This window comes from Pseudorca crassidens, chromosome 13 (genome assembly GCF_039906515.1).
Source record: "Pseudorca crassidens isolate mPseCra1 chromosome 13, mPseCra1.hap1, whole genome shotgun sequence".
Classification (NCBI taxonomy): Eukaryota; Metazoa; Chordata; class Mammalia; order Artiodactyla; family Delphinidae; genus Pseudorca; species Pseudorca crassidens.
The window spans coordinates 14,929,220-14,952,213 of NC_090308.1; the positions used below are offsets into that span (position 1 = coordinate 14,929,220).

Below are 22,994 nucleotides of genomic sequence, written 5' to 3' on the forward strand. Positions count from 1 at the left end.
GCAGCACAGGTATTCTCCTTTTATCAGAGAGGACACAGAGACTAGAGAAATTAAGTAAATGGCTTCAAGTCATGTTACCAGGCAGGGTTCTGATTCCACAGCTTCTAACTCTGGGTCCATGGCTAACCATCCAGATCCAATTCCTTGTCTAGTCCAGCTTCTCATTTTTCAGATGAGACTGCCTACAAGGGACACGCCCAAAGATGCTAATGGCTTGTCCAAGGTCACACAGAGAGCTAGTATGTTCTGTGCGCATCACCAGCACATGCCTTTAAAATCCTTAGCCATGACAACACATATTCTATAAATATGTGTTGATAAAGGAAGGATCGGTACAGAGGCAGAAAGCTCTGTCAGCATAAAATAGAGTGCTTTTTTCTAGAAACTCTTTTATTTGTGGAGTTGATGCTTTAGAACCTACACTTCACGTAAGCGTCCAACTTTTCAGTGCCTGCCCTTACTCAGCCTCCTCCATTAGCTCTACAATTATGCTGTTATCAATTGAGCAAATCCACTTAGACAGCATGTCTAGCTACTCTCATAGCGGATTTCGTACCCAAGCAGCAAAGTACACGAGAGCTGTATAATGCAGACCTTTGAGAAATGAACTACATAAATCCTCATTTGATCCTGACTGTATGTCTATAAGGAATTCTTAAAACAGACTCAGCCACCCTGAGTGATCTTTTTAACGGCCGAGTGTAAAAATGCAGAGCTAAGATCTTCTGTCCAGCAGAATCTTTTCATGTAAAATAACTCACTTCTGAGATACAAGGCTAACGATCAGTGTGAAAAAAGCAATTGCTAGACTTGATTAAAGACACTCAAGCAGTGAATGTAAATTACTTGTTGGCATGTGAAAATCTGCCAGTGTAATGCCTCAGATGTCAAATTAAGGTGATATTCCATGAATCCTTGTTTATCTTTTTCTTTCTTACAACCTTAATACTGTGGGTGGGATTGGGGCTGGCAGGGACTGAGCAAACTCTATGGCAGTGTCCCCCTCTTTATGACTGGAATGTCCAACAAAACCTAGAGAGAAGCAGGTACCACAAAGAAGAGCTTCACAGCAGCAAAACATCTGAGGCCTTACTAATAAAAATGTCCTAGTCTAATGGTTGGGAATCTCCCCTCCATTAGGCCACAAAACCACACTCGGATTCAACGAAGAGCCGACTGATTTCATTTCAAGTAATCAGTATTACTATTACTGCTAGTATTGGATAACATTTAATGAGCATTTTCTCCTGTTAAATTACACACACAGTATGCTCCAGCAGGGCAGGACTAGGTCTGCTTCGCTCACCGCACAGCCACAGCTCTGAGTCGCATGCCTTGTATGTGTTAGGTTGTCAATAAATATTTGTTGAATGAATAAATAATCTCATTTGGTTTTCAAAATAACCCTACAAGGTTTGATACAATATTGTTATCACCATTTCTAAGCTGAGAAAGCTGAGGCTCAGAGGTCATTACACTGTACCCAAAGTCAGTCGTCAGCAAGTGTCAGAGCTTATATTCTAAACCACATGCACCTGACATCAAAATCTATGGTTCAACCACAATGTCATGTCACTAGTACAGCCCAGACCTTAGGGTTTTTCCGGTACTGAGGCCATCTCTGAAAGGTGGGCTTACAAGAATATATTTCAAGTCAGAATGGATCTCACTCTGTTCCAGCCATCACCTTTCAGATTTCTTCAATATTCTTCAAAAACTACATTTAAAAAAAGTGACTTACCTACATATCCTTCTTCACCAACCAGTTTCAGGGCAATTTTATCAGCCAACACTGAAGAGTTGCCGTGGGCAATGTTGGCAAAGGGGCCAGCATGCACAAATACAGGCGTCCCCTGTGGAAGCGGAAGAGCAAATTTTAAAAAGCTATGAGAGGGGCTTCCTTGGTGGTGCAGTGGCTGAGAGTCCGCCTGCCGACGCAGGGGACGCGGGTTCGTGCCCGGGTCCGGGAAGATCCCACATGCCACGGAGCGGCTGGGCCCGTGAGCCATGGCCGCTGAGCCTGCGCGTCCGGAGCCTGTGCTCCGCAACGGGAGAGGCCACAACAGTGAGAGGCCCGCGTACCGCAAAAAAAAAAAAAAAAAATCTATGAGAATCAGTTATTTCCTACTATAATTTTGATAAGCCACTGTTTTAGCTGTCTCAGTGACCATGAGATAAACCTTATTTCATATTATTCTGCATTATATTGTTACAAAGAATGGAATTAAACCTTGATGGTCTAAGAGGCTTGTTTAAATTGTTTATCACCATTAAGAAATTAACCAATTCAAGAAAAATCTAATCATAAAATCAACACAATAAATGAATCGTGGGAATCATGGCAGGGCAAGTACATTTTATTATAAGCCATTTTTATATTTACAATAATAATCTTATTCTGATTTTTAAAAACTCTGTCTTTCTCATTGTTCCTCTTACCTGTTAATTTTTTAAGTTAAGTCACCTCGTAATTATTAAAACAAAAGAAAAATTTCACCCATACTAAAATGTTAGTTACTAAAAAGACAAAAAAAACCAAGGGAATTCTCAAAAACTTTAGATTTTAATTATTTAAACAAAATCTGTCATATAGTCATTCTTACTTTCATTTCTACACTTCTCTTTTGTCAAAGAGAAGAGACTGTAGCCCTCGCTAAAAAAAATCACCCACGTGCATTAAATTGTTTAGGCTGTATTCAGAGTCAGCTGGGGCCACTGAGGTCTGTGTGTGTGAACCCCGGCTCCACCTGTGAAAATACAGGTTGCCCTTTCACTGACATGGGGGAGGCAGGGAGTGATGCAGGGGACGGGGCCTGGGAACCACGGAAAGTTCCCATGAACCAGGATGGGCTGTGGGCGAGCATGTTTCAAAGCTGCGAGAGGTGAACAAAAGCAGGAAGAAAGGCAGTGAAAGAAAAATCGTCACTGAGAGTGAAAAGGAATTGATCAAATCCACTCAGAGTTTTCTATTTACGTTTCCCCCCAAAGTCCTCAGGAGGGACAGTCACAGAGTACGGATACGGCCATACAAATGTCTGTGGAAATAATACAGTGGGATACATGTTTATGGACATGCATACATGCATGTTTACTGTCTAGATCTCCACCTGTCTATCCATCTATAGTTTCTCACTTCTATGCAGATAAGCCTTTTAAGTGCTTTGACGGAAACACTGTTAAAAGGTATTAACGCCTCCATCACCTCCTAGCCTTTGCCAGTCCTAGGACGTGGCTGCCTGTGGAAAGCTAGTAGCGGAGCTAATGAGAAAAGTTTAAAGACACAAGGTCACAGGCTCCACCCCTGGGTGGGCGGCTGGCTTCACTCTCCTATGCCCTGCAACCCTCATCCTGGCCATCTGTCTGAGAAGCACCTGGCACCAGTCTCCAGGGCGACAGGTGACAGGGTATGGCTGGATCAGCATAAACACACTGCTATTCCTGGGATAGCCACTCCAGGGACTAGATGGGCAGCATTTAATTTTAATTTAAAATGAAATTAAAAGCCACACAGATTAATCACGAAAGCAGTATCAGAGCCCTGGTTTTTGAACTCCCAGTATGTGGTTTAAATAGAAAAATTCTTAGACCATCATTGTTGGACATTCAAACACAGACACAAATACACACTCAACTGATATTTATACTTATATGATGCAGTATACGGAGTTAATACTTTGTTTAAGAAATTCTATCACTAACCCAAAGACATAAAAATATCTATCGTGAGTTCAATATTTTATTTTATATGCAGAACATTTAGGAAAGTAGTAACAGGAAATATCTTGGTTTCTGTGATGACAAAGCTGTGAATATTCTCCATAATGGACTTTTTAAACATTTCATAAGATTAAAACTTCAGTTGCTCTTTGCTGACCAGAGATCTAAAAGAGCATTATCCAAAGAACTTTCTGCAGGGCTCTGAACATTCTGTATCTGCACTATCTGATGCAATAGCCACCATCCACAGGTGGCTACGCAGCACTTAAAGTGCGGCTGGTGAAAATAAATAAATAAGTAGAAACAGAACTAGTATTACTGCAGAACTGAATTTTAAACTTTATTTAATTTAAACTAATTTAGATTGAAATAACCACAAGTGGCCAGGCGCTCCCATACTGGACAAAAGACTGCAGCAAGTAGGTGTTTTCCTCAACACTGCATATGGTTAACCCATGGTAAAATGTTAAGAACTCTTATCCTCTCTCTTCCACAGGGAAGTTGTCAAGCTTATATGTATACAAAAATCACCCAGGGTATCCAAGCCTTACCTGCCAGACATTCTAGAGTTCACTTTGTCTGGGGGAGAGCTTGGCATCAGCATCTTTAAATCCTTCCATGAGATTCTAACGTGCAGCCAGGGTTGAGAACTACTGGTCTCCGGGCACCTTGCAGCAATGGAACCCTTGATAACCTCCTCTGGGACTAACAGTCAAGTGTGTTCAAACATGAGCACTAAAGCAGAATCTGTACATTAACCAGTGATTTTTAGATCGTTTGTTGATTTAGGTTCCTACTGCCACTGATTAGCCACGTTAATGTGGAATGAATATTTAGGACGCAGGTAGCAGAGTTCATCCATGCAGATATTTTAACGGAATGCTGTGTTCATTTTTCAAACAATGCCCATTGCCTGTGACATCAAAATGACGTCACAAATGTGAGTACAGTAAGAACTGCTTAGGGGCAGTACAACCCAGTAATTCATTCAACTAACAAGAAGCTAGCCTTTTAGAGTGGGATATGTATTAAAGGTGGGAGTAATTTTTAACCTAAGAAAGATAATTATTTAAAACAGTAAGCTGGTCATCCCTAATGATGATGATAATGTGTTCATTTTTGAGGGGGAAATGTTATGATGAAGCAATATCATGTCTCTTTATACATTTTTTCTCATTCATTTAGTTATTTATCTAACATGTATATATTTTTAGGAGCAATGGAGTAAAAACAATAAATATCCATTTAATTCTTCAGCAAGTGTTTACTGAGCACTTAATATGTATGAGGAACTTTCTAGGAGCTGGCGATACGATGGTGAACAAGATGGAAAAAGTCCTGCTCTCATCCTGGTGGGAGGAGAAATACAGTAAACAAAAAAAGAAATAGGGGCTCTCAGATGATATCTTGTGCCATGTAGAAAATGACAAGAAGGTGGGTTTTGGGCTCGAACCACTGACCAGGTTTGGGGGATGGAACGAGTTGGGAGGAGGTAGGAGGTGGATAGGAATCAAAGATGCTTTTTTTATGCATAACTTTGAAATGCCTTTTACCCACCCTAGCAGCTCGTGGTAACCACACCTACAAGTCTGAAATGCGGAGGTCAGGAGATTCAGAGCCAGAGTTCAAGGGTTATCACATGGCTGATACTGCAGGAAAGCGCAGCTGGAGAAGTGAGAAGAAGGCAGCTAAGGAGACGGAGGAGAGGCCACCGAGAAGGTCCAGGAAAGCAAGGCGTCAAAAGCAAGAGAGCAAGCGCTCCAGAAGGAAAAGCATCGGCTGTGTCAGCCCCCACTGAGCAAGCCATATACAGAAAACGACCTTCTTAAAAAAGTGGAGCACAGCACACTTTCCTAGAAAACATTTCTCAGCATTACTCTGTGTGTGTGCGTGTGTGTGTGTGTACGTTTGAGTTTATTGAATACTCTGCGTTTTGCTTGGAGAGAAAAAAGACAACAAACCTAAACTCCCCAAACTTAAGGATTATGAGAAGCTAAGTCAAAAAAAAAAAAAAAAAAAGCAACATAGAAAACATCATGTAAACGTGATAAACGTGGCCACACAAGTTACTGAGATATCAGACACTGAGTTTCTAAGTTTCTCCTCTGGTCAATTAGTAATTAGCCAAGATATGAATCATATCAAAGAAGTCTGAGCTTTTGGGGGGATGACCAAGCTGTTATTCTGATGCTCCTCATGGGCTCACATTGGCTGGAAGTGCTCACGTGTGGGAACGCACAAGCAACCTAGTTAGTGCGACTCTGTCGACAATGTCTATGAAATGAAAATCACTTACTTCTAGGGTCTGCATCAGATTTGGTTTTATCGCGTCTTTCATCAGAACAGTCAAAGCACCTGTCACCCCCTGAAGGAAAGGGAGAAAAAAGCCCACTTATTTAGATTATTGACAAAAGATCGTTCGCGCAAGGGTCTCTCAGCCTTTTCTCACCAGCCTACCTCCTAGGTGGGCATCCCCACCGGCCACCGTCACCTCTGAGCTACAGGTGACACAGTGCTCTTGCCTCTGTCCATGTCTCCTCCACCTGAATGGATGCCAACCCTTCTAAGATGTGATGGGGAAGTAGTAGTCATCGCATTTTTTTTAAAAAAACCTCCTTTGACGGAAATAAGAGGCTTGCCATACCTTTCAATTTGCAACTATGCACATCATGTTTCATTACCAGAGATTACACTGTTGCCCCGAGAAATCAGATGAAGAACAAAAACAAGGCTTGTTACACAGAGGGAACGAAGAAAGGGAAAGGGACGTGTCTAAAGGCACCCATTCTGGTTTCCCACCCTCTCTCGACCTCTCATCCCACAGATAACCGAAGGCACTCAGAACGCTGTTGCATTGGAAAGGCTCCCCCTTTTCTGGCTCTCGTGCTATGTCTGCCTAGAATGGAGCTGATGCCACTTGTACATAGATTGTGGCTGCTTCCTTCCAATCCTATAATGCTTGAGTTGGGCTCTCTCGAAGCTCCCTATCCCATTCCTGGAAAAGAAGAGGTGGAAGAAGAGACACAGCAGGGATGAAGTCGGAGAGCTACTGGGGAAACTATTTGTGCCAAAGAAGGCCACAAAGGGAAGCTTTTTTTAAAAAAAACTCCCTTCCACCTTTTCTAAAGACACTGGGCAAGTATCTTTCAACAGATTAGTCAGTTATGGAAGGCCATAATACGAGCAAATGCATGTGAACATGGCCCTGAAAAAATAAATGTGGCATGCAACAGATCCTAACAGATAAGGTGGGAGAATCTAGAGACTCTTCAGCTCTCCAAGGTGCATTCGTTTATTACTTTCTCCTTCTATCTCCATCACCAACAATGTTAAGTGTTTCTCTTATATGATCAGTTTCTATTTTTGTATTTTTATAATATTTAATCATTGAAGATTTCTTTAAAATCAAATTTACTTTCTACTTTATTGCAGAAAATAAACCTTGCAAGAACTGTAACCTTCCTATTATAAACATATGAAGAAATCAGGTATCTTCTGTAAACAAGAAACACAAAAGAAAACTAAAAAGAGTTAACTTTGGGTTTTTTTGGTCCAGATCCAAGAGTTTTATCACAAACCAAAGGAGTAACTTTAGGGAAATATTTGTGGATAAAGTTTCAAACTACTCCTGGCACGTATTTATTGATACCTAAGATTAAGAGGATACAGATAAATATTTATACAGAAACTATTATATGCAAGTCTAGAGACAAATGTTGAGATGTCGATCATTTTTAAAAAGCAGTACTTTTACAGCAAACTGGGTTTGAGTTTTCTCTTTAAGCCTTATACTAAGCGTTCCATGGGCTGCTGATATAAATGTATCTATTTAATCTACTTGACAAGACTCGAGTCATTCAGATTCATCTCATCAAAAGAGCCAAAAGGTAACCAAGACATTTTGGCAAAGGTTTAAAATTATATCCCAAGGCCCTGGAATTAATAAAATATTAATTTGCCTGTCTCCTTTTCACAACTGTTTTTCAATCATCAGTGTGCATTTAAGATTCCATTATGGTACGTGACTCGATATGTGGGAAAGTAAGCTTAAATTTAGAGTAATGGCTGCCTACGTTGTACTAAGTACTATGTGCTTATAAACACGTACAAGCAAATGAAATAGCTACACCACTGACGGGGATTAACAGTAAAGTTGGTTATTAAAAAAAGGAAAAAAGAGGGCTTCCCTGGTGGCGCAGTGGTTGAGAGTCCGCCTGCCGATGCAGGGGACGTGGGTTCGTGCCCCGGTCCGGGAAGATCCCACATGCCGCGGAGCAGCTGGGCCCGCGAGCCATGGCCGCTGCGCCTGCGCGTCCGGAGCCTGTGCTCCGTAACGGGAGAGGCCACAACAGCGGGAGGCCCGCGTACCGCAAAAAAAAAAAAAAGGAAAAAAGATTAGCATGCCAAATTACAAAAAGCACTAAGGAAGGTGGTGGTGTGCCATGAAAGCTTTGTAAGAAGCATCATTCCACGCAACAGAAAGCTACATGAGTAAGAATGATTAAGGCGGAGCTCTGTTTTTATCATGTGAAACCCAAGTCGAAGGCACAAATTTAAACAAGCCAGGGTGCCCAGGGAGCAGGCTGGAGCCAAAAATGTGCCATTTTTAACTTAACCTTCCTTCCATGAAGGTGGAGTCACTTCTTATTCCTTGGAAAGGTGATCTGCCCTCAATTTAAAGCCAGCATAGATCACACTTTTTTAAAAAAGCCACAGGCTGCAGGAGGATGACCGCACCCCAGGCAGAGCAGAGATCAGGATTGGAAAGGATGGTGAAAAGCTCACGAAATAGGTTTCATAGGCTTTGGTTGCAGTCAGGCACAAGCATGTTATAAATGCCTGTGAGAACATGATGAAGTTGTAAGACAAACGGGATGGTGAGCAGGAAAACGTGTGCAGAAATTCTCTGAATCCCCATTATTACCCAGTGATGTAAGAGGAAGAAAACCTTCTCCTGATCCCAAAAGAACAGGGGCAGCGAGCTCTCTGGAGCTTCTGAGATGGACGTACCAAATCACCTGTCGTCACGGGCTGCCCGTTTCTGTCACTGGCCACCACCATTCTGCCCAGCCGCTCCTTCATGTCCGTGAGGCTGTCAGTCAGAGCCAGCACTGCCATGACCTCACTGGCCACGGCGATGTCAAACTGCGCCTGAAAAGGCAAAGCCAAGGTACTGGTCAGCTGCAGCTCCACCTGGATGGCCATTTCCATGGGGATCTGTATTGCAGCAATTCCTGCAGGCCCAGGGTTTAACTCTCGATAGGCCGTTCTCAGAGGCACAAGTTTCCAGCACATGCCCGGTCCTGCGATCGGTGCTCCCTAGGGAGGCCACCCCTTCCTCCATTTGCTGTGCTGAGCACGGCCTGGCTGGGCCCCCCATTGCGGCAGCTCACGGCGCTATGAGATTTGCTTCTGTAGCACGTTTCAGCCTCGGAATTATTAATGTGATGACGTGATGGACGCACGACTCCACCAGTGGACTGTAAGTGCCACGAAGGCAGGGACCATTTGGGGAGGGACTGCTCCTGAGTCCCCAGCTTGGAGGCCTGAGTGTGAAATGCGGGAGGCGTTCAATGCGTATCAGCAAAATAAAGGAAGAGTCCGCTGCCCACCCCCTGTTGGTTACGTGTGTCAAGGGGGATGCGCGTGTCTGCCCGCGAAGAGGTAAGCAGCAGATCGCGAAAAGAGAGCGTTCTGAGGCCAGTCTCCCAGACTTAGAGCTCAGCACAGCGGTGAGGAGACCCTCGACTTCCGTCATCCCCCCAGTCACAAGGTGACATGGAATCAGTTCTGAGCTGTCCACGGAGGCTTGGCCACGTCAGATCGTGAACTGTCCAGCCACGAATGCTGGAGAGCGTCTACTTCCTGAGACATGTCCCTGGCCTTCCTATTCCCGCTCCTGGCTCTGATTCCAAGCTGGACACAATCCAACAGGAACCAAAAGAGACACAAGGACCCCGCATATCCTCCCCCTCCGAATTCAGCCACCGGACAAGACCGCTTCATCACACTCCTTCCCAAGGGGCATGTGAGCCAGACAAGTTCAGTCTTACATAGGAAATGGCTGTGCCCTGGAGGGATCACCTCAGGAGATATTTTATTGTCCATTTCCGGCACCCACAAGAAAGGAAGTGAAGGAAAGAAGGAGCTTTCTGGCTACTTCCTGGTTGAGATTTCAGTAGTCACTCATTTACTGAAAACACATTACCTGAAAGGCAAATGCACCTATACTCAACTATTACATTCTCAATATAACCCATTCCAAATCTCAGTGGTTTTTCATTGTATGAAATTTAGGGTTTTCTACACCACCGTTCCATTAAAAACAGTACATATGAAAAGTAACTAAAAATGATGAGACTTTCTGCACAAAACCTGAGGCTAGAAATATTCTTAAAATATTAACTGTGTGGGCTTCCCCGGTGGTGCAGTGGTTGAGAGTCTGCCTGCCGATGCAGGGGACACGGGTTCGTGCCCCGGTCCGGGAAGATACCACATGCCGCGAAGCGGCTGGGCCCGTGAGCCATGGCCGCTGAGCCTGCGCGTCCGGAGCCTGTGCTCCGCAACGGGAGAGGCCACAACAGTGAGAGGCCCGCATACCGGAAAAAAAAAAAAAATTAACTGTGTAAGTGATAAGTGGAATGTATAATACCCATAAGTTCTTCATTTGTAATTGTTACAATTTCAAAATTTTGCATCTCTAGCAACATCAAAATGAAACAAGGATCAATATAAATATAGTTACTCATTTTATGCCTGAATGGTACAGCTAATAAAGGGCTGCTCACTTTTGTTTTGCAAATAAAATATTTCTAAATCACATAAAGGTGTAGATGAGATTATTCTTATTGTTTATCACAGATTTAGAAAAGACAAAAAGCCATGTTGACAAGGATGCGAATCCCCTTTGACTCTGCAGGTTTGGATCTGTTTATCGTGTGTATGTTACAGCTCATTTATGACAGCCCAACACTGCAAACACCCTAAGTGTCCATTAACAGCAAAATGGTTTTATCTATTATGGTACATCTACAAGATTAAAAAAATGACGATATAGGGAATTCCCTGGCGGTACAGTGATTTGGACTCCGCACTTTCACTGCCAAGGGCCCGGGTTCGATTCCTGGTTGGGGAACTAAGATCCCACAAGCCGTGTGGTCTCACAAGCCAAAAAAGATGATACAGATCGACATTTACTGACATAAAAAGATGTTCTCAATAGTTTTAAGGTTAAAAAAAGCAGTTAAACCTCTTAGATATAATCCCTTCTTACTTAATATGTATGCATAAAGCAATATAGAACATAACCTTGGACAAGTCACTTAACACAATATAGCAACTTTTCTCATTTGCAAACCAGATTTACAAACTAAATGTGCTCACGTATGTAATGGGCCTACCAATAAAGGGCACAAAATAGGCATTCAGATCACAGCAATTGTTAATCCTGCATCTCTCTAGTGCTAAGATAGAGTACAAAAATACGCAGAGAAAATGTGAAGGAATTTCCTTACTATTCCTCTTCTGAAATCAGAAGTCACTGATTTCAGAAAGTGAACAGCTTTCCAGCTTCCATGTTATGTGTTTTTACACATATAAACACGTCTGCTGGCTTTTTCTTAACATAAACTGGATTACGCTATATTCATTTGAGTCCAAATTCTTTTAACGTGTTTTTTTTCTTTTCCAAGATATGTTTTATTATTTTTTTGAATTTTATTTTATTTATTTTTTATACAGCAGGTTCTTATTTGTTATCTATTTTATACATATCAGTGTATACATGTCAATCCCAATCTCCCAGTTCATCCCATCACCCCCCCACCACCACCACTTTCCCCCCTTGGTGTCTATACGTTTGTATGGACAAACCGTCAATTTCACAATCTGTATGAGAGCTCCATGTCACTCCCCTGATATACACTTTATCATTTACGGCTACCTGTTTCTGTTGTGCAAAAGGATACACCAAATATATGTAATCACCCCTAACGATGAACACTGGATTGCTTCCAATGTTCACTATTACAAAAAATGCTGCAATTAGTATCCTATATTATAGATTTTTTTTTGTACCTGCGTAAGTATTCCCCTCTTTTTAAGAAAAATCTGTAGTCCTGAAGTTAGAACTGTTCTGACATTTCAAATTTTAAATACTGACAAACTATCATCCAAAAGGCTTTACAATTTATATTCTCACTAATACTGTACAAAAGTCTCTTTCTTTGCATCCTCACTAACGTTTAATATTAATTTATTTATGTTTTAATGAGCTCATAGATAAGTCTTATTATCTTCTACTTATCCTATTCATTTCTTTAGTATAGATTTATTGAACACCTACTACTCCTATGTAACAAAGTCCTATGCACTGAGAATACAGCAGTGAACAAAACATACCAAAACCCCTGCCCTTATGAAACTCACATCTTAGTGGGGGGAGGCAGAAAATAAACAAACAAGTAAGGATAGCAGGGAAAGAAAGAGGGAGTTTGGGGACAGGCAGGTGCAGTTTTAAAGAAGGTGACCGGTGAAGGCCTTACTGAGAGCAGTGTTTGAGTATTAATTTATGGAAATTCTTTTTATGCTTGGCACTTTAACCTGTTGTTATATTTATACTGAGAATAACCTCTCCCAGACTCTTACTGGTCTTTTACTGATTTTGTAAATCATTTTTCCATATGGAAGATTTTAATTTTTATTTATGTCAAAATTATCTATTCGTTAGAGTTTCTGCTTTTTATGTCAGTGCCAATTCTACTAGGCCAAACTACTGTGTTTGACTTATGCCAGCTTATTTTGTATTTTCTGTTCCAAATTTTTTTTTCTTTCTACTCAAGGATTCTAGATTGAAAATCCTGTTCCTTCAGAACTCCAAATCGGTTTTCCCAGTGTCATCTTGCATTCAGTGCTGTCAATGAGAAGTCTGATGACAATCTGAATCTTACTCCTTTGTGACTCATCAAGACTTTTTTCCTCTCTGGCAGCTCTTTGGAATTTTTTTTTTTACCCTTAGTGTTGTGAAATTTCAACATTATGTGTCTGGGTGTAAGTCTACTTCATTTATGCCGCTCAGCACTTGTTAAGTCTTTTAATATGAAAATTCTAAATTTTCCTTAAAGTCAATAAATTCCCTTTTTATTATTTCCTCAAATACATTCTTCCCTACATTCTCTGTTACTTTCACCGGTAACTTGAGATGAGTATTAAAACTTCTCGGTGTGTCTCGTATGTCTCTTGATTTTTCCTTTATATTTTCTATGGTTTTCCTTTTGGTAGTATGTTCTGAGAGAGTTTCTTAGATTGAACTTTCCTCTCTCATTCAGTTAACCCTATTCTTATTCAATCTACTAACTGGATTTTTACTTTGACACTACAGTTTTATTTCCAAGATTTTAACCCATTTTTTTTCCACAACAGCTAATTCTCAATCCTTGTAGGACAGTTCCCTTAAGCCTCTGAGAATACTGATGGTAATCTCTTCAAAGTCCCCCCCCCACCCCGCCACCATCTGATCTGCAATCTTGTCTAGGGCATCTAAGCTTCTCTTTACTGCGTCTGGTGTCCATGTTCATGATATGTGTTTTCCTTTAATACAGACGATTCCTGGCTTTGATGCTCCCTTTTCCTTGTCTGGGGACCTGATTTCTGACAACCTCACCCTGTCTCTAGACATTCAAGAGAGTAGGACATAGGACATGCTGCTCCTTGGCTTCCCGTCCTGCAGTCTCTCACAGGATTAGTCCTGAGGTTGCCCACTGTGCAAATGACAAAAGGCTGCCCTCTCCTAAGTGTCACAATATACTGCTTTTCCTTGCACCAGATGCTTTTCACTGCCAGCCAGGAAGCACGGTACACAAGTGAATCTGTGACTTTGATGTGAGCCGCCCCCCACGGCTGGGCCCCAAGGCTGAGACCAATGTACCACTGGCTGTGTCTCAACACAGGTGTCCCAGGAAGGTGCCTGTGCACCAGCTTTTTTGGGAGCTGTCCCCATCCCTCTCCTGTATCTGAGAAGTAGGGTATCTAAGGCCTTTGAATTTAGCGACCCCCTCCAACACTTCCACCATATTTTGGTTTGTGCTTTTCTCCACCCATCCAATTCCATCTTCCTATCTTTCAGAAGCTTCCCCAAAGAGTATGGCCATGACTCCGGTTTTCTAGCAAGGATACTGACTATTTGAAATCTGTCTGTGTGTGCAAGTTTCAGGATTTGGAGGAGGGATGGAATAGGGGCTTAGCTTGTCTTCTCGATTCCATCCTCATATTCACTTTTTAAAATTTAATTTTTTAAAGTTGAAGTATAGTTGATTTACAATGTTGTGTTAATTTCTGCTGTACAGCAAAGTGATTCAATTTTATACACACACACACATTCTTTTTTATATTCTTTTCCATTATGGTTTCTCACAGGGTATTGAATATAGTTCCCTGTGCTATAGCGTAGGACCTTGTTGTTCAGATTCACTTTTTAATTCAAATATTTCAAAAGATCCAAAAGTCTGTTTGGTATGAGGACTGAATACTATAGTAAAAGTAATTCTTTTTAGGTTAATAAAAACTTAGCAATGTAAAGGCCATAAATCTAAAAGTGTCTTAAGCTATAAAGTTTACTACAAAAAATCATAATTTAGAGGCCTGCCAGGCCTGGCTGAAAAATCATAGAATGAATTTATATTCACTAAGCACCATCACCCCATCCTGGAGACCTATTAAGATGAAGGTGGACATCATAATCTATCTTCTACATTTTCTGGATTTGGGTAATAAGACATTATCCTTAACAACTTCTCAGGCTAGTAAGCCAAATAACTGGGTGTTTGTTCTTTGGTTTATGAAACGTGAGTAATGTGTCTGAGATTTTCATTTTTCGGTTGTTATGCAGATATAGTACGAACTGGGTGGGCTCGTACTATTTTATATCTAACGCATAAAATACGTTAGAATGTATATTCAAGGGATACCCTGAATGGCTCTTACCAGAAACACAACTAAAATCACACAGAAAAAGGATGGCAAAATAATATTGGAGACTTTCTGTCTCCTGATAATTTCCCAGTCCTGCTGAGGGACTGGAAGAAATACCTTGACTCATCAGGGGCCCACTGGTTACTGTGGGTGGAAGAACAAGAAGAGAAATGTGGAGAACCAGCTTCTGGGCCGCTTTAAGCGCAAGAGCAGAGTCCTCCCTGGAGAAAACACCACCTACCTGCCGAGAAAAGCCCTTCTCTGTGCTTCCCTGCCCGATGGTTATTTTTCGTAGAAATCGGTCATTTGTATCCATGACTGGAAGAGAAGAGAACAGAGCATCAACGAGCAGGGACTGGCTGCCCAGTGTGTGTCTGGCATTATTCTGGGTGTTGCAGAGGCAGCAAGAGCAAGAGCTAAGGTTTGGCTTCCCTGAGCTGACGATCCCGTGGGAGGATCACAGAAAGGGGTCAAATAAACTAGGGATCACCCAGCTAGGAAACCAAGGAGGGGATATGACGGCGTGTGTCGGGAAGGGGTCTGGGGTGGGGTGCCGTTTTGAACAGCAGTAAGGAAAAGCATTTCTGAAGGAGTGTCCTTTTTACACTGAAACCTGAGGCACAAGAAGAAGCCAATTAAGTCTCTCTGAAGGTTAAACATTGAACGAACATCTGACCCACCACTTCCAGGTATATATCCAACAGAACAGGAAGCAGCTATTGCATACCCATGATCATAGCAGCATTATTCACAACAGCCAAGAGGTGGAAACAGCAAAGTGTCTGCTGACAAATGAACAGATAAACAAAATGTGGTACAGACATACAATGGAATGTTATACAGCCATAAAATGAGTGAACGTTTGATATATTACGATACAACATGGACGGATGCTGAAAACATTATGCATGATGAAATAAACCAGATACGGTATGATTCCACTTGTATGGGGTTCTTAGAATAGGCAAATTTATAGAGACAGAGAGTAGAATGGTGACTACCAGGGGCTGAGGGGACGCGAGGACTTATTATTGAGGGAGTGTTGAGGATGATGAAAAGGTTTGGGGTGTAGTTAGTGGTGATGGTGTAACCATCCCAAGCCTTGGCCTATATGCCATTCGTGGCATATATTTAATGCCATGAATTGCACACTTATGAATGATTAAGATGATATGCTATGTATATTTTACCATATAAAAAACCCCCAAATAAATAAAGTAGTATATGTGGGGGGAAAAGTCAATGATGATTCGAGTAAGTATCAATTCTCTTTACTCTTTTCACTGGCCTGTATGAATTGCACCGATTTACATTTTGTTTGTGAAAACCAAATCTACAATGCCAGAAAGTAAAGCCAGAAGGACACAGTCTTCACTAATAATTTATACTGCATCAAACAGCAAGCCATCCACACTGACAACTTAGATCCAATTTACTAAATGTTTAACATGGCTCTGACCAAAACGGTGGCGGGAATTGTGTATTTGGGGACTACAAGCATCTGTAGGATGAAATTGTGAATGTTTTCTTCCACACACAAGGCACGGACAGACCTGCCAGCCTCGCCCGCCTCTGCTGCTCCCTGACTCGCCGCCGGCCTCTTTCTCTACATACAGTACTCTCCTCTCGGGACTTCCCTGGGGGCGCAGTGGTTAAGAATCTGCCTGCCAATGTAGGGGACACGGGTTCGATCCCTGGTCTGGGAAGATCCCACATGCCGCGGAGCAACTAAGCCCGGGGGCCGACACAACTACTGAGCCCACATGCCACAACTACTGAAGCCCGTGAGCCTAGAGCCCGTGCTCCACAACAAGAGAAGCCACCGCAATGAGAAGCCTGCGCGTCGCAACTAGAGAAAGCCCACACACAGCAACGAAGACCCAACGCAGCCAAAGAAAACTCCCAAAATCAAAAACAAACAGACCCTCTTCTTTCTCACACATACATATATACGTTCATATTACCGCACATTCATACAGGCACCCAGGCAACCCTCCTCAAGCACACAGAAACCTCTCTATGACTTTAAGGCATAAGCAGAGGGCATACAGAGAAAGGAATGCCTCTCACTATTATCACTAGCTAGTGCCTTATTCCCAAGACCAATGGTGCAGAATCATATAAAGAAAAAATAATTGCTACTCTCACGTGTAGTATACACAATCTTAATGTGATCTTTTTATTGGTATTTCAGCTGGTTTTTATTTAGCAAAGAAAACACAAACAAGAACCGCCCCCCCCCAAAAAAAACATAGTAAGATCCACTACAATCAGCGGCATCAGAAGGCCACCTGTGCGTTTATTAGCTCAGCCCTGGCAGAACAGGGCGTCTCACCAGGCTTTTGATGTCCATGGAAAGACGTGTGAAATGACAGTGATGCATAAAAGAAATGTGAAGATTAAATTCTGATACACAAGAAAGATGGGTAACAGAAAGTAACGTTAAGTTAGTATACGGAATTCCTGCCCTCTAAGTGGTAGAGGTGAAGATGGAATGAGAAACATACTTATTCATTTCAGGGCTATTTACTGAGGGCCAATTTTGTGGCAGGTCCTGTGAGAGCTGTACAGGGAAACAAAGATGGACAAGACATCATTCCCTGATGGAAGGCACTCACTGGCAAGGGGAGAGATGGAGAGTGCAGGCAGGCGTGGAGGGGGGACCCTGCAGAGGGGAGCGATTTGGTTTTTCACGCTTTGCCCTAGACGGTCCCTTTAGGACTACACCGCTCTGTTTTGAGGAGCATCCAGTGTTCCTAGTGGCTTGTTAAACAACCAGCACCAGCTCAGGGACCGGGAAATACAGGGTAGGACATCGAGGCTAGGCCCACTACTTTGGCTTTGGCAGAAGTGTACTGATTCCCTGCAAGGCTGTAGGGGACTGCTGGGAACTAGTAACTGGATGTCAGTTCCCTGGAGACTGAGGCTTCTTGGTCTTCGGTCTAACGGCCTGTGAGGCCCCAGGGGTTCTGATACTCAGAACAGCAGGGCTCACATCCTTCGAGGAACAATAAAATGACTTGATGTCCACTGTTTCTTCTGCTTATACTATGTGTTTCTGGAATAGTCTATCGGCTCCCAGTTCCACCCTGTTACCACGCACTTATGAGGCCTTCAAGCTAGTGACGGGAAGCATAGGAGAAAACAACCACGAGTTAAATTTCTTACAAAGGATAAAAGGGAAGAGGCGAGCATTCAATATGCGACATCTATGGTCTCAGAAGAGTTTTTTAGCCCCATGTGGTCACAGAGTGTCCCCTCTGTAGTTATCAAATTATAAAAGCATCTAATCTCACCCAAAGGCCATACTCTTTCTAGCTCTAAGCCAATACTGTCTTTAAAAAAAAGAACAACAACAAAGAAACCTTACTTTTTATTTATTTATTTATTTTTTTTTGCGGTACGTGGGCCTCTCACTGCTGTGGCCTCTCCCGCCGCGGAGCACAGGCTCCGGATGCACAGGCTCACCGGCCATGGCTCACGGGCCCAGCCGCTACGCGGCATGTGGGATCCTCCCAGACCGGGGCACGAACCCGTGTCCCCTGCATCGGCAGGCGGACTCCCAACCACAGCGCCACCAGGGAAGCCCCAAAACCTTACTATTAAATGACCTCAATCTATTTGACGGAGAGTCCTATTTCTTATATTAATTCATGGGAATAAGAGCCAAACTAGCTATCAAACGTCATTCCAAACTCCTCTGACCTAGGTGGCTTGTCTATAGCAATAATTAGCACTTTAGTGCCCTAAACAATAATACAATTCTAGTATTTATCTGGAGTAATTTTTTAACGTTATCACTCACATTAAAAGTGATTTGCAACGATGGTATGCTTCAGTCCTTTCATGCTTCTTGGGGAGAAAGCAATCTGCAAGGTGGCCCTGGGTACATATGAGGGATTGTGTAGCCTTTCTTTTTCTAAGACCCACTTAGGAATGGGTGGCCCCATTTCTGGTGGCTGCCTCAGCTGGAGCCACAATGCAGATGCGGAAGAACGCCCCTTGTGTAAAAATTTCTTTTTTAGCATATCCCCATGCTAGGTTTAAAATACACTGATTTCCAGGGCTTCCCTGGTGGTGCAGTGGTTAAGAATCTGCCTGCCAATGCAGGGGACATGGGTTCGATCCCTGGTCTAGGAATATCCCACATGCCGCAGAGCAACTAAGCCTGTGCACCACAACCACTGAGCCTGCACTCTAGAGACTGTGAGCCACAACTACTGAAGCCTGCGTGCCTAGAGCCCATGCTCCGCAACAAGAGAAGCCACAGCGATGAGAAGCCGACACACCACAATGAAGAGTAGCCCCTGCTCGCTGCAACTAGAGAAAGCCCGTGCGCAGCAACGAAGACCCAATGCAGACAAAAATAAATAAATTAAACAAATTAATTGAAAAAAAATACCGATTTCCACCTGCATTAATTTTTTGTTCACAAAAATGCTTTAAAGAGTAACACAAACTCACAAATGCCTTGAAAAAGCTGACTATGCATTTCAGATATAATGGAATAGTAATAATTAATCCTAGTTATAAAAAAAAAGTTAGGACTTCCCTGGTGGCGCAGTGGTTAAGAGTCCACCTGCCAATGCAGGGGACACCGGTTTGAGCCCTGCTCCGAGAAGATCCCACATGACGCGGAGCAACGAAGTCCGTGCGCCGCAACTACTAAGCCTGTGGTCTACTGTCCACGAGCCACAACTACTGAGCCGGCATGCCTAGAGCCCGTGCTCCGCAACAAGGGAAGCCACCGCAACTACAAGCTCGTAAGAAACCACAACAAACAGTAGCCCCTGCTCGCCGCAACTAGAGAAAGCCCCTGCACAGCAATGAAGACCCAATGCAGCAAAAAAAAAAAAAAGGTAGTAGACTTCCCAATAAAATGCTGAACATATTCATATCGGTAATTAAAAATGATGTTGGGGGCTTCCCAGGTGGCGCAGTGGTTGAGAGTCCGCCTGCCGATGCAGGGGACACGGGTTCGTGCCCCAGTCCAGGAAGATCCCACATGCCGCGGAGCAGCTGGGCCCGTGAGCCATGGCCGCTGAGCCTGCGCGTCTGGAGCCTGTGCCTCGTAACGGGAAAGGCCACAACAGTGAGAGGCCCGCGTACCGCAAAAAAAAAAAAAAGATCAGAGCAGAAATAAATGAAATAGAAACAAAGAAAACAATAGCAAGGATCAATAAAACTAAAAGCTGGTTCTTTGAGAAAATAAACAAAATTAATAAACCATTAGCCAGACTCATCAAGAAAAAGAGGGAGAGGACTCAAGTCAATAAAATTAGACACGAAAAAGAAGTTACAAAGACACCGCAGAAATACAAAGCATCCTAAGAGACTGCTACAAGCAACTCTATGCCAATAAAATGGACAACCTAGAAGAAATGGACAAATTCTTTGAAAGGTATAACCTCTCAAGACTGAACCAGGAAGAAATAGAAAATATGAACAGACCAATCTCAAGTAATGAAATTGAAACTGTGATTAAAAATCTTCCAACAAACAAAAGTCCAGGACCAGATGGCTTCACAGGTGAATTCTATCAAACATTTAGAGAAGAACTAAACACCCATCCTTCTCAAACTCTTCCAAAAATTGCAGAGGAAAGAACACTCCCAAACTCATTCTATGAGGTCACCATCACCCTGATACCAAAACCAGAAAAAGATACTACAAAAACAGAAAATTACAGACCAATATCACTGATGAACATAGATGCAAAAATCCTCAACAAAATACTAGCAAACAGAATCCAACAACACGTTAAAAGGATCATACACCATGATCAAGTGGGGTTTATCCCAGGGATAAAAGAATTCTTCAATATATACAAATCAATCAATGTGATACACCATACTAACAAACTGAAGAATAAAAAGCATATGATCATCTCAATAGATGCAGAAAAAACTTTTGACAAAATTCAACACCCACTTATGATAAATACTCTCCAGAAAGTGGGCACAAAGTGAACTTACCTCGACATAATAAAGGCCATATATAACAAGCCCACAGCAAACGTCATTCTCAATGGTGAAAAACTGAAAGCATCTCCTGTAAGATCAGGAACAAGACAAGGATGTCCACTCTCACCACTATTATTCAACATAGTTTTGGAAGTCCTAGCCATGGCAATCAGAGAAGAAAAAGAAATAAAAGGCATCCAAATTGGAAAAGAAGAAGTAAAACGGTCACTGTTTGCACGTGACAAGATACTATACATAGAGAATCCTAAAGATGGCATCAGAAAACTATTAGAGCTAATCAATGAATTTGGTAAAGTTGCAGGATACAAAATTAATGCACAGAAATCTCTTGCATTCCTATACACTAATGATGAAAAATCTGAAAGAGAAATTAAGGAAACACTCCCATTTACCATTGCAACAAAAAGAATAAAATACCTAGGAAAAAACCTACCTAGAGAGACAATAGACCTGTATGCAGAAAACTATAAGACACTGATGAAAGAAATTAAAGATGACACAAACAGATGGAGAGATATACCATGTTCTTGGATTGGAAGAATCAATATTGTGAAAATGACTATACTACCCAAAGCAATTTACAGAGTCAATGCAATCCCTATCAAATTACCAATGGCATTTTTTACAGAACTAGAAGAAAAAATCTTAAAATTTGTATGGAGACACAAAAGACCCCGAATAGCCAAAGCAGTCTTGAAGGAAAAAAACAGAGCTGGAGGAATCAGACTCGCTGATTTCAGACTATACTACAAAGCTACAGTAATCAAGACAATATGGTACTGGCACAAAAACAGAAACACAGATCAATGGAACAAGATAAAAGCCCAGAGAGAAACCCATGCACCTATGGTCAACTAATCTATGACAAAGGAGGCAAGGATATACAATGGAGAAAAGAAAGTCTCTTCAATAAGTGATGCTGGGAAAACTGGACAGCTACATGTGAAAGAATGAAATTAGAACACTCCCTAACACCATACACAAAAATAAACTCAAAATGGATTAGAGACCTAAATGTAAGTCCTGAAAGTATACACCTCTTAGAGGAAAACATAGGAAGAACACTCTTTGACATAAATCACAGCAAGATCTTTTTTGATCCACCTCCTAGAGTAATGGAAATAAAAGCAAAAATAAACAAATGGGACCTAATGAAACTTCAAAGCTTTTGCACAGCAAAGGAAACCATAAACAAGAAGAAAAGACAACCCTCAGAATGGGAGAGAATATTTGCAAATGAATCAATGGACAATGGATTAATCTCCAAAATATATAAACAGCTCATGCAGCTCAATATTAAAGAAACACACAACCCAATCCAAAAATGGGCAGAAGACCTAAATAGACATTTCTCCAAAGACATACAGATGGCCAAGAAGCACATGAAAAGCTGCTCAACATCACTAATTATTAGAGAAATGCAAATCAAAACTACAATGAGGTATCCCCTCACACCAGTTAGAATGGGCATCATCAGAAAATCTACAAACAACAAATGCTGGAGAGGGTGTGGAGAAAAGCGAACCCTCTTGCACTGTTGGTGGGAATGTAAATTGATACAGCCACTATGGAAAACAGTATGGAGGTTCCTTAAAAAACTAAAAATTGAATTACCATATGACCCAGCAATCTCAGTACTGGGCATGTACACAGAGAAAACCATAATTCAAAAAGACACATGCACCCTAATGTTCATTGCAGCACTATTTACAACAGCCAGGTCATGGAAGCAACCTAAATGCCCACTGACAGACGAATGGATAAAGAAGATGTGGTACATATATACAATGGAATATTACTCAGCCATAAAAAGGAACGAAATTGGGTCATTTATAGAGACGTGGATGGATCTAGAGACTTTCATACAGAGTGAAGTAAGTCAGAAAGGGAAAAACAAATATCGTATATTAACACGTATATGTGGAACCTAGAAAAATGGTACAGATGAACCGGTTTGCAGGGCAGAAATTGAGACACAAATGTAGAGAACAAACGTATGGACACCAAGTGGGGAAAGCAGTGGTGGGTGGGGGTGATGGTGTGATGAACTGGGCAATTGGGATTGACATGTATACACTGATGTGTATAAAATTGATGACTAATAAGGACCTACTGTATAAAAAAATAAAATAAAATTTAAAAATTCAGAAAAAAAGTTGGAAAACATCTTGTCATAGTTGGTACTAATGTAAAAACAGCTGTGATTTAACTCTAAAAAAGAAAAAAAAAAACAAAAAGGAATACACACCATCTAACTCTTCGGTAGGTTTTATCAAGTGCTATTACCACATGCCTGTAATTATATATTACCGCCTCCATTTCCAT

General features: G+C 41.9%; 1 protein-coding gene across 6 annotated transcripts in view; it reads right to left on the reverse strand.

Annotated features, from left to right (window-relative positions):
- MTHFD1L (methylenetetrahydrofolate dehydrogenase (NADP+ dependent) 1 like) overlaps positions 1–22,994 on the reverse strand; it is a 196,601-nt gene that overhangs the window by 112,459 nt on the left and 61,148 nt on the right. For all 6 annotated transcript variants that reach the window (XM_067701770.1, XM_067701764.1, XM_067701766.1 and 3 more), the window contains exons 17-20: positions 14,927–15,003; positions 8,728–8,868; positions 6,014–6,082; positions 1,742–1,853 (exon numbers count right to left, since the gene is read on the reverse strand). In XM_067701770.1, the coding sequence (XP_067557871.1) occupies positions 1,742–1,853; positions 6,014–6,082; positions 8,728–8,868; positions 14,927–15,003 (399 nt within the window). The remainder of the gene's footprint in view (positions 1–1,741; positions 1,854–6,013; positions 6,083–8,727; positions 8,869–14,926; positions 15,004–22,994) is intronic.